This window comes from Sitophilus oryzae, unplaced genomic scaffold (assembly GCF_002938485.1).
Source record: "Sitophilus oryzae breed Bouriz unplaced genomic scaffold, Soryzae_2.0 scaffold_815_pilon_pilon, whole genome shotgun sequence".
NCBI classification, from domain to species: domain Eukaryota; kingdom Metazoa; phylum Arthropoda; class Insecta; order Coleoptera; family Curculionidae; genus Sitophilus; species Sitophilus oryzae.
Window position 1 is genome coordinate 1,806,814 of NW_022147434.1, and position 13,443 is coordinate 1,820,256.

The 13,443-nt window shown below is 34.0% G+C and overlaps 1 protein-coding gene across 1 annotated transcript in view; it reads left to right on the forward strand.

The window, feature by feature from the left end:
* Positions 1-13,443, forward strand: part of LOC115889577 (hydrocephalus-inducing protein-like) — a 220,623-nt gene that overhangs the window by 38,009 nt on the left and 169,171 nt on the right. Inside the window, exons 12-14 of the mRNA XM_030909629.1 lie at positions 1,106-1,289; positions 7,099-7,451; positions 9,996-10,261. Of these exons, the coding sequence (XP_030765489.1) occupies positions 1,106-1,289; positions 7,099-7,451; positions 9,996-10,261 (803 nt within the window). The remainder of the gene's footprint in view (positions 1-1,105; positions 1,290-7,098; positions 7,452-9,995; positions 10,262-13,443) is intronic.

The following is a 13,443-nucleotide window of genomic DNA, read 5'->3' on the forward strand; positions in this document are numbered from 1 at the left end:
AAGAGCCAGACATCTTAAAATACTTTCTCGAAAACGTTGCTAGCTCTTAGACTATATGTTATATTTATGAGTTTATTTGTCAATAAGTGTTCATGAAATAAAGTTCAATTTTAAGAATGATTTTAGTATAGTAATAATACTCAAATGGGGCATCGGATTTGGGATTACATCTGTACTGGATATACAGGGTGAGTTTCCTACGATGTTCTCTATGGGTATCTCGGAAACTACTGGAGATAGAGAGTTGGTTAAATGGAGAAAGAATTGCAATTTTTGTGGGGTCATAAATATGCGCCTTTCAGATTTTTGAAAAAGTTCATGGCTTACTATATAGATATTTCGAAAAAAACAAATTTCGGCTATTTTAAAAATTGTCCCTAATTCCATTATAAAACAATTTTAAACAATAAGTTTTCAGATAAAAGTTGTAGATAATCACATCCTTTATGAAATTGTGTCCTCCGCTTTTTTCTAAAGTCTGTCATTTTTGACATATGATACAAACATGTCTTTTTTTAAATGGAAACCATAATTGGCCATGACTTCATAAAAAGCGCAATTTTTTAATCTTTTTAATGATATAAGCTATAATATGTTTTCTTCGGAAAATTACTGAGTTATAGCCAATTCTTATAATTTTTAAAAAATTTCACTTCACCATGGAAACAAGTTCAATCGTCGTTGCTCTCAGAAATGTGAAGCTGTCACATCCAAACTTTGTAAATTAAAATGAACAAAAATTGTAAATCAAAAATAACAGGCTTATGGAATTAGGAACAGTTTTTAAAATAGACGAATTTTTTTCAAAAATCTGCATATTTATGACTCCACAAAATTGCAATTCTTTCCCCATTTAACTGACTCTCTATCTCCAGTAGTTTCCGAGATAGTATCCATAGAGAACATTGTAGGAAGCTCACCCTGTATTGTACATTAGTATTTATTTAACATACTGTATAGTATAATCATTAAAGCAATGAACTGTATTGACATAATACATGCATTTACACATATTAGGAAATGGTGACTTCAACTGCTACTTTTTTCAAATTACATATAAAAATTACAGCATGCTGTAGTTAAAACAGTTAATTTCTGATTTTAGATTTTTGTTTGGAAAAGATATTAAACAAAAACTTTCTTCGATAATATGTAATGGACAAGGACCAGTAATAACGTATTATCCCGATGAAATCAACTTTGGAAAAGTTAATCTTTTAACAAAATATGAACAGTATCTATCTCTTATTAACGATTCGCCTATTCCTGCATTTATCAAAATATATTGTGTAAGTACCTATACATTACTTTGAATGTGGTAGACAATGATTCAGTTTAAAACTAAAAGAGTTTCGGACATCCATTGTCTTTATTTATTTTTGCTTACACAACGTTTCGGTCAGAAGTACCACTGCCGTTATCAAGTGTGAACTGTTAACGGTCAGTGAAATAATAGTGTGAAGTGATAAAAAGAGTTCACACTTGATAACGGTCAATGATACTTCTGACCGAAACGTTGTGTAAGCAAGAATAAATAAAGACAATGGAAGTCCGAAACTCTTTTAGTTTTAGTACGGACACATGTTACGATTATAGTGCCTACACGCCTATAGTCTGTCCAACGACAGGATCCCTGGCAGTGACAGTTATGTATGTCATTTTAATTCACAGGCAAATTGTATTTTCTGGCATTGTTGGATATCGTCTGTCGAAATCTTTCCTGAATTTATGCCATTTAGTGCCACACCGGATATACAGGGTGGCCTCGGTTGATTATACGAAAACGGAAAGATAGGCAGGCAATGTGCATCATTTAAAATTATTTTCAAATGTACAGGGTATGTCAGAACTAAGATCCGTACCAAAGTTATATTTTTTCTTATGGAACACACACCCGGTATTTTATTTCATTTTTGGATTCTTGGGACCAAAAACGGTATAAGGGTTAAATATGTTTAAAATTTTTGGTTTTTGAGATATTTAAAAATATTTAAATATGCATACTACAATAGAATAGATTATTAACACCCTGTACATTACTTTTCGTAAATTAATTTTTGTGCTTAAAGGTAGAGAAATAAACTTTACTGAAAAATGTTATTGCTTCCTTAAATTTATACAGGGGTACCAAAAATTGCTGATCTATTTTAAGGATTTATTGTATATAAAAACTTCGTTATTTCAAATGCAACATCTTGTATCAAGTGCTCTTTCAAACTATATTAGGGTTTCCTATACCTATCTAACTCAGATTTTGAATAAAAAGCGATTTTTCAATAAAATAGCAATCAAGATGGCTGGTATCGCCATAGCAATTTTCTAGTGACAGTTAGTAACTATTTTCAAAATCGATATGGACATTATTATTTAGATTTATAACAGTTTACTTAAATTTGCCCACAATAGTTTAATAAGTAAGTATTCATTATTTTATCAAGAAAAATAAAGCAGTATCTGCTGGTGGAACGAGTGGATATGTTATTAATGATTTTATTTTGTGAGGAAAATTGCTTCTTGGCGTCAAGAGCTTATTCTCAAAGATATACAGAGAGGATTCTTCCTGATAAGCGTTCCATTAAAAAACTACTTGTCCTATTTTGCAGAGTTGGTAGTGTACTTTATAAAAAAAACTATTAGGTAGAAACCTGTCGTTGGAAGTGAAGAAAATGAATATACCGTTATTGGCTCTTTTATAGAAAATTCATATATCTACAAGTCATCGTAATGTTGCGGACCCGTGTGGACTCGACCTAACCTAACTATATGTCCCGCCCTCAGATGACCTTAACATCGCATTAAAGAATAGACACCGTAATGATTCATTCGTTCGAGAAGAATCGAGTCCCACTGGAATGGACTAGTACATACGAGAACATTCGAAAACCTTCTCTACGCACCTAAGGATCTATGGACTATTCTAGAGTTCTTTACCTGTCGGTATATAAGCCGGCGACTGTGGCCTACAGGGGGTAGTTATAAATATACAAGTGCAGTTGACGCGCTAAAATTCAAAATAAATTCTTAGTTATAAATCGTTTGTAAATAGTTCTATAAGTCTTTTATCGTTATTGTTTTTGTTAATTAGTGTTAAATAAATAGTGTTTAAATAAATTGTGACTTTCTATCCACACGGAACCGACGAAAAACGTAACAATTGGTGTCAGGTGTCGGGTGTGTGATAGACTAAAAAATAAATAAATAAGACTGAAAATGGCTTCGAAAAAATTGTTGAAGGACTTGAAAGTGTCGGAATTAAAATGCATACTGGAAGAGAGAGAATGTGAGACAGATGGGAAAAAAGCATTTTACAAGCAAGACTAAGAGATGTTCTGATCGAGGAAGGTGAGGATCCTGACACATTTTGTTTTGAGTTAGAAGGTGATCTTGACTCGTCATTGAAGAATTTGCAAGAAAATTTAAACGACAATTTGAACAGTAAGATAATTAATCTAGAAGAAAGTTTGAATACTAAAATCAATACATTAGAAGATAAGATCATCGAAAATTCTAAAGATATACAGGCCAGCTTTAATAATAAAATACAGGAATTAGAAGAAAAGATAATAGATACACAAGACAAAATAACTGAGATTGAGGAAGATGTAAATAGAAAAGTCGAAATTTTGAAAGAACAAATAGCGAAGTCAAATTCACCAAAATGTCAAGAAACATCGGAGGGACCGAAACTAGTCGAAAATAGGTATACCTCAAAATCAGTTATGAAACCTACGCAGTTTGACGGAAAAACCGCTTGGGCCAACTACTTTTGCCAATTTGAAGCCGCTGCGAGAGGGAACGGCTGGACAATCGCTGAAAAGCTACCGCTTTGACTATCGCACTGCGAGGAGATGCGACTCATATCCTGCAGACACTGTCACCATCGGAACAGGGAGATTATCAGCAATTGGTACGACATTTAGAAATGAGGTACGGCCAAGCTCATTTGGGACGTGTCTATCATTCCCAGCTAAAAAATCGCATTCAAAAGTCAAATGAGTCTCTGCAGGAGTTTGAAGCCGACGTAGCCCGCCTGGTTCGCCTTGCGTATCCTGCTACGCCCGAGAATGTTATGGAGCGGTTGGCAGTACAGACATTCTCCGATGGCTTACGTGACAGGGAGACAAGGCAAGCGCTTCTTCTAGCCCACCCAACGCGCTTGGTGGATGCTTTAGCACGTGCCCTAGAATTTGAGGCCGCGAAACAGTTCTCGGTCTCTAGTGAGAGTACGGGCGGTCAACCAATGTTCCGACAAATCCGTGGAAAGCATTGTACGGAAAGTCATGGAGGAGTACATGGGCAAGAAAGGACCGACTTGTTGCTGGAATTGCGGCCAGGCAGGACACGTAAGAAGTCACTGTCAAGAAAAAGACGTGGACTCGGTTTCGCCAAGTGTCGAATCAAAGGGACACATATGGAGCAGTACCCAACAGGTTCCAACGAAAACTGTTCAAGTCGCATCGCTACAACACAAGTTCAACAGCATTTTTGTGGCTAGTTTCGTGGATGGAGAGTTACGGACCATGCTGTTGGATACGGGTGCGACCAAAACGATCATCAGGCCGGATATCCTTAAAACATCAAAAAGGATTAAAACAACACAATGGCGACTACGTACAGCTACAGGAAGCTGCGCTCTCATCCATGGAGAGGTAGATCTTAATTTTGTTATCGGAAGCACCTGTTTTAATCATCGAGTGTTAGTAGCAGACATCGAAGATGAACTTATTCTCGGAATGGACATCGTGACCACTAGAGGTTTTGAACTAAACCTCAAACAAGAAATTTTGAAAATAAATGAAGAAGAAGTGGTTCTACATCGAAAATGTGAGGAGACGCTTCGCGTGGTAGTAGCAGAAGATGTTTCGATCCCTGAGCGCTGTGAGATATTTTTGGATGGTCGCCTGGAAGGTAAAACGAATAATGGGAGTATTATTCTGTTGGAGCCAAGGAACCATGACAGCGAAATAGGACGAGGGGTCGCTGTTGGAAAACCCCTGCTACGAGCGAAGAAGTCTGTACCGGTAAGAGTAATGAACACGAATTATCATTCTGTATCCTTGAAGAAGGGAACCCTGTTAGGGTACTGTTGTTCGGCCTCCTCAGTCATTCGAAGCGTGGAAGCCTCCAAAGTTTCGATTTCAAAAATTCCGGACAAAATGGTTAAGGAGTTAGTAAACGTTAAGGGATTATTTCCCGAAGATAGTAGAAAATTGAGAAACCTGATAATCAAGTATCAAGATGTGTTTGATAAAGGAGAAGCAGGACATAGAGGTCGTACCAATTTAGTACAACATAAAATTGACACCGGAGATGCACGACCAATCAAACAAAATCCGAGTAGACTGCCGCTCGCCAAACGTGAAGAAGCTGACAAAATCCTTCGAGAAATGAAAGAAGAGGGTGTCATCGAACCATCTAACAGCCCGTGGACATCGCCGGTAGTACTAGTAAAGAAGAAAGACGGTACCACCAGGTTCTGTGTTGATTATCGGCAACTTAATAATGTTACCAAGAAGGATAGCTATCCCCTGCCGAGGAAGACGATACTCTAGACACGCTGGCGGGGTCAACGATATTCTCTACGTTAGATCTGAAGAGTGGATATTGGCAAGTCGACATGGCGCCGAAAGACAGAGAGAAGACAGCGTTCTCGGTGGGCTCCGGACTGTGGCAATTTACCGTCATGCCTTTTGGATTGTGCAACGCGCCAGCTACCTTTGAGAGACTAATGGAGTCTGTGTTAAAGGGACTATCCTGGACTACCTGTTTAGTGTACCTGGATGACATCATAGTGGTTGGGAAATCCTTTGACGATCATCTGAATAATTTGGAAGAAGTTTACAAGCAACTAGGGAGCTCTGGAACTTAGCCCCAAGAAATGTCATCTGTGTCAAGAAAAGGTACACTACTTGGGCCATGTAGTCTCCTCACAAGGAGTTGCGGTAGATCCACAGAAGACCAAGACAGTGGAAGAGTGGCCAATACCTAAAGATAAACATGAACTACGAAGCTTTTTGGGACGATGCACATACTATCGCAGCTATGTACAGGGTTTCGCCACCATCGCAAAACCATTGACCAGCCTTACCGAAGGCGAGTGGCGTTTCTCTTGGGACTCAGATTCTGACGAGGCATTCCGAAAATTGAAGAAGGCCCTGACTAGTGCGCCCATACTTAGCTACCCTCTTGGCAACGGAAACTTTATATTGGATACCGACGCTAGCAATGTTGCGTTAGGCGCTGTTCGTGAAGAACGCTGTTCGTCACAAATAAATTGTGACTTTCTATCCACACGGAACCGACGAAAAACGTAACAGTAAAATAAATCAAAGAACTACTTTTTTCTTGATAAAATAATAAATAGAGAAGAACTAATTGAAAGAGCTTTAAATCTGCTTCGATTTATTTAAAAAAATACGGGGTGTTGTATTTGAAATAACGAAGTTTTTATGTAAAATAAGTCCTTAAAATAGTCAGCAATTTTTGGTACCCCTGTATAAATTTAAGAAAGCAATAACATTTTTCCGTAAAGTTTATTTCTCTACCTTTAAACTCAGCACAAGAATTAATTCTGGAAAGTAATGTACAGGGTGTTAATAATCTATTCTATTGTAGCATGCTCGGTAGCATGCATATGTAAATATCTTTAAATATCTCAAAAACCAAAGATTTTAAACATATTTAACCTTCATAATAAATGCCTTTTTTGGGCTCAAGAATCCAAAATAAAATAAAATACCGGGTGTTCCATAAGAAAAAATATAAATTTGGTACCAAAAAACATAATTGCTTGATAATATGGCAACATAGGTAGTAGATTAAATTTACAAGAAAGAAAATCCAGAAAAGATCCAGTGGTTCTCAAAATTTGAGCAAAAAATCATTTTTTTTTTGGAAATTTTCAAAGTAAAATAACTCCGTTATTTTGGACTTATTTGAAAAACGATAAATAGAAAATATGTTTCTTTTATCGAGATCTATCGCTCCTTAAAATACTTGCACTTATTTCTGGGACACCCTGTATAATAACAAATTGTCTGTCCGGTAGGACAATTTAATTTCGACAGACAACCTTCAAAAATGTCTTTACGTTTTTAGAAAAACAACAGTCCGTTCTCCGTCGAGGAGGGCAATATACGCTTGGAAGGGGAAGACACGAAAAAAATCGCCGTCTCATTATTTATGAAGGACCCGAAAAAAATTAAGGATACCGTTTTTGTCGAGATATACCAAGGCGACGTGCTAACAGTTAAGGTGTCTGGCGAAGGTGTGGGCACCTCCATAGTTTGCGAACCGGAACTGCTGGATCATAATTTGGGAACGGTTCTAACCTACAAATTGTTTTGCGAAGAAATCAAAGTAATGAATAAGGGTTCTGTACATCACAAGTTGTTGTTCTCCAAACGGAGCGATGTGAAATCTTTAACTGAAGAGGGAGAAAGTGACATACCGTAGGATTTATTTGGAATATTATTTAGAAAAAAAAACAACGGCCATTTGCAATCGCCGAATAAAAATAGCTCAGGAAGAAGTGATACACGCTTTGTTTTTCCATTCTTGACATCATATTGGTTTTCACGTATCTGCTGAATTGGTCCATAAGTTGTAAACATTTCATGGACAGCTGGCTTATAAACTTATCTACCTATACAATATTTGTTTTTAAATTTATCAATAATTTATACCCTTTTATTTTTTCAATTAGTTTTAACATTTACTGACTCAACATAAAATAGAAACAGAAAATTTTTGAGTAAAATACTTAACTTTAACTAATAATAACATGTTAAAAACAATGTGAACGCTACTGATTAACTGGAAGTGAAGTAAGCCATATTGAAACACCAGTACGGCCTCGCCAAGTTTATTGATGTACCGTATGATCGAGAAAAAACGGCGTCAGCAATGGCTATGAAATGAAGATCGCTGTCAATTTGTATGTAAATTTATATTGGAAATGTCATCGATCGTCATTTTCTAGCCAACTGGACGCCGTTTTTTAGATCATACGGTACTTTATCCTTATTATTTTTATTCGTTGGTTCTAACATTAATAATTGTACATTAACATCAAACAGCATATTTTGTAAAAATATATTTAGTTATATAGTATCACACAAGGAACCTGATATTTTGCTTAACAGTGCGTAACTATACAGGGTGGCGAGAATTGATTCGAGAAACTTGGGCAGCATATTCTACTGTAAAAATAAATAAAAAGTTCGTATAAATTTATGTCCTAAAATGCTTCGTTTCAGAGATACAGGGTGCAGAAGTTTCACCTCTATTTCGTTTTTTTCCAAATAATTTCTGAACTAATGTAAACAGCTGGATTAAAATTAGCGTCTGGAAGATTTTTGACATACGAAATTTGATTTTGCTTGTTGAGGGCGCCACCTATATATTTTTTAACTGGTTTGAAGAGTAACTTTTTGTCCGTACCTGTATAAAATGAATTAAAAAATATACATTTACAACGTTTTTTACGTAAAAAGATCTTTTAGTTAAAATCTCTTACGAGTAATGGTTGTCGAGATATTTGGAATCGAAATTATCAATACCTGTCATCATTGACATAAATTAAATATGTTGACTAAATAGTTATTAGACTGAAATAATAAATTTGAAACGTCTTTGTACCAAAAGTTCAACAGGAACTGTTTTATATTTATTAATAATTTAAAGAAAATAAAAAGTTCCCAAATTTATCATTTCAGTCGAATAACTATCTACTCAACATGTTTATTTTTTTCAATAATTAGTACACGTATTGACTATTTCCATTCTAAATATCTTGAGAACTGTTGCTCACTGTTGGCATTTTTAACGTAAAGAATGACGAAAATATATATGAATCTCATGTCAAAAAACACCAAGACACCAATTTTTAACTAAATATTTACATCTAGTTCAGAAAATATTGTTAATAATTGAAATAGAAATGAAACTTCAACATCCTGTATCTCCAAAACGAAGCATTTTAGTGTTTCACATATATATTTTCATTCACATATGTTCATTTATTTATAAATTTATACTAACCTTTTTACTTATTTTTATCTGCAGAACATGCTGCCGAAGTTTCCCGAATACAATTCGGACCACCCTGTATATTTCCAAGACGTTTTGAATAATGAAATATACTAAGTGGAACTGAAAATGCGATACCTATGGAGAATGTTTTAATTTTTACTATAGTTTGACAAAATGTTGGCCTACCACTCAATGGTTAGTGATTAGAAATTAAACCCGAAACGTTTATTCAATTATTCAATTGTTTTCGGTCACATCCTGTTTCACCGGAAATGACCACAACTTTTGATTTTTAAATGACACCGTCGGTATTTTTTTACTTTATTCGATAAAAAATGCCACTCCGAATAAAATCACATATTATATGTCAATTTTGTGACATTTTTGCATATATTTTATTTAAAATTGTAACATGGGGTTCAAAACGACAATTTGAAACGAAATACCAAGTTTGTGATACAAAATTATTCGTAAAAAATGCTTTTTCCAAAGATTCTAATGAGCAACCGTCGTTCGATTTGAAAAAATTGGGATATGATTTGGACATCTTTTAACCCACCAGGACAAGACACGAAAAACATTAGACGGTCAAATATATTTTTCCAAGGCTCCAATTAAAAATTAGTGTCTTTAACAGTGTCGTGGCACTCTAGATTGAAATTTAAGAAACGATTTTTTAGCGAAAATGTCAAAAGTTGACATGTGATATGTCATTCTATTCAGAGTGTTATTTTTTATCAAATAAACTAAAAAAATATCGAAGATGCGATTTAAAAATCAAAAGTTGTAGTCATATCCGGTAAAACAGGAAGTGACCGAAAATAACTGAATTCGTCAATCAGTTAAACAAAAAAAAACTAACTACTTAACTAATTATTGGTAGGCCAACATGTCAAACTATAGTGAAAATGAAAGTACTCTATATTATGTTTTCAATGTGACTTAGTATGTGTTAATTTTAGAGGCGTATTTAGCATGGAGCCCTGTTTGTTCGATTTAGATAGCAACCAAGAGCAGATTATGAAGCTTATTGGAAAATGTAGAAACCCTAATAGGGTAGAAGAAAAGTTCTATTGCTATGCCATTATAGGTTCGATCAAGGGCATCAAAACTCTTAATGAAATGATAATTAGTGCTAATTTTGTTGACCCAAGTATACAATTCTCTATGACGGAGATGCATTTCAACATTAACGTTCTAGATGGAAAACAAACGGGAAACACAAAAGGTATTTTTTTGGTTATTTATTTTATAAAATTAATACCGTTGAGATTGGAACCACTGCACTGTTGTTACAACAGCAAATTAAAACACTAATTTATAACAATTCTCTAAGCATATTAGCATCAGCAGCGGATGATTAAATCTACTCAGTTTTAATAGTGTTTTGGTTTATTGTGGTGAATTAGTGATTTACTTTTCTGTTTATTTTATGTTTCATAAATGTTATCAGGCTAACATTAATTTGATTAAATTGCTCATTCTTTTTGTGTTATTTTTGTTACCGTTTTTGCATTTCATTTTATTTAAATTAAGAACTTTACTATTAATGAAACTTAATTTTTTGCAAGGGGTTTGATTTATACTTATATTGGTAAATTATTATATAAGTAATATACCGGGTGCGTCTCAAAAGTGGCTCACCCCGATATATTTTTTACATTTTCAGTTAAAAAATAGAGATTTGGTATATTACTATACAGGGTGGCGCACCTTATTCACCTCGGTTGATTATACGAAAACGGAAAGATTTAGAAACAAAATATTTTACGGGTATATGTGGGGAGGCAATGTGCACAATTTAAAATTATTTTGAAATATACAGGGTGTTTCAGCACTAAGATCCATACCAAAGTTATATTTTTTCTTATGGAACACACACCCAGTATTTTATTTCACTTTTGGATTCTTGAGCCCAAAAAAAGGCGTTTGTTATAAGGGTTAAATATGTTTAAAATCTTTGGTTTTTGAGATATTTAAAGATATTTAAATTTGCATGCTACAATAAAATAGATTATTAACACCCTGTACATTACATTTCAGAATTAATTCTTGTGCTAAGTTTAAAGGTGGAGAAATAAACTTTACTGCAAAATATTATTGCTTCCTTAAATTTATACAGGGGTATCAAAAATTCCTGATCTGTTTTAAAGGTTTATTTTACATAAAGACTTTTAAAAACGTTATTTGAAATACAACACTCTGTATTTTTTAAAACAAATCGAAGCAGATTAAAATGCTCTTTCAAACTATATTAGGGTTTCCTATACCTATCTAGCTCAGATTTTGAATAAAAAGCGATTTTTAAATAAAATTGCAACCAAAGTGGCTGGTGTCGCCATGGCAATTTTCTAGTGACAGTTAGTAACTATTTTCAAAGTCGACAATAGTTTATGGACTTAATTTAAAATTATTTAAATTTATAGCAGTTTATTTTTATTTCATTTACCTACAATAGTTTAATAAGCAATATTTATTAAATATATATTTATTATTCTACCAAGAAAAGCTTTCTTTTTTCGTCTTTGATTTATTTTACAATGACTTGTAGATATTATATGGATTTTCTATTAAGAGCCAACTACGGCAAATTCATTTTCTTCACTTCCAATGACAGGTTTCTGCCTAATAAGTTTTTTATAAACCACACTACCAGCTCTGCGATATAGGACAAGTAGTTTTTCAAAAGAACGCTTATCAGGAAGACTCCTATTTGGATATCTTTGAGCATAAGCCATTGAGGCCAAGAAGCATTTTTCCTCACAAAATAAAATCACTAGTAACATATCCATTCGTTCCGCCAGCAGATACTGCTTTATTTTTCTTGATAAAATAGTGAATACTTACTTATTTTAAACTATTGAGGTAAATTTAAGTAAACTGTTATAAATTATAAATAATAATGTCCATAAACTAATGTCGACTTTAAAAATAGTTACTAACTGTCACTAGAAAATTGCCATGCCGACACCAGCCACCTTGATTGCAATTTTATTTAAAAATCGCTTTTTATTAAAAATCTGGGCTAGATAGGTATAGGAAACCCTAATATAGTTTGAAAGAGCATTGGAATTTGCTTCGATTTATTTAAAAAAATACAGGGTATTGTATTTGAAATAACGAAGTTTTTATGTAAAATATATCCTTAATATAGATCAGCAATTTTTGATACCCCTGTATAAATTTAAGGAAGCAATAACATTTTTCAGTAAGGTTTATTTCTCTACCTTTAAACATAGCACACGAATTAATTCTGAAATGTAATGTACAGGGTGTTAATAATGTTAATACATGAATTATTGTAACATGCAAATTTAAATATCTTTTTAAGATTTTAAACATATTTAACCCCTATAATAAAAACCTTTTTTTGGGCTCAAGAATTCAAAAATGAAATAAAATACTGGGTATTCCATAAGAAAAAATATAACTTTGGTATGGATCTTAGTTCTGAAACACCCTGTATATTCCAAATAATTTTAAATTGTGCCACATTACCTCCCCACATATACCTATAAAATATTTTGTTTCTAAATCTTTCCGTTTTCGTATAATCAACAGAGGCGAATGAGGTGCGCCACCCTGTATAACACATAACATTTAAAAAAAACATAAGTTTAGGTTATATTTCGAGAATGACAGCTCCCAACGAAAAACTAGTCACTGGATTCTACGGGAAAATGTTTACTGGCCTCAGTTTTCACCTTTTCGATATAAGTTATAAAATAACCGAGATATGAAGGGGGTCGAAAAATGCAACATTTTCAATTTCGCCCTGTATTCCAGGAACTAAGAGGATTAGGACAAATCTGTGTGGCATCTTTAGTTTCATAAAAAAGTAGCACAGTGATGGGAAAACCGCATCTTTGTATCTCTACACATAAGCAAGATACCCCGTAAAACACACGAAAATGGGACAGCCTGAACAGGTATAAATAGGCGGGGTTCAAATATTTTTTATGTATACCTGTCCAAAATTACGTGCATGCAGTATTATTGTGTCTACCTTGCGGTGTTGATCTGCGAACATGGCGATATTTATTCCAAGCAAGGTAAAAGGTATTATTGATTTAAGAGCGAAAACTGTACTTTTCAATACTCATGATTTCTTGGCGCATCAAAAAGTGAATACTGGTGAGCCCAAAAAAAAGTGGAACTGTTGGTGAGCCCAAAACATCTATGGGGAGTAAGCCATTGGTTGTTGATGACTTTTCTAAAGGCATAATAAGGAGACATGTGCAAGCCTTTTACTTAAACAAAGATAAAATTCAGAAAGTTGTAGGTAAATGAAGATGAAGACGAAAACTTGCCGGTCCGGAAGAAAGAAACTTTGGACAACTTTAAAGGAAATCAACTTTTCATGGGAAAAGTGCAACAGAAAGTCTGTACTCATTGACAGAAGATAAAATT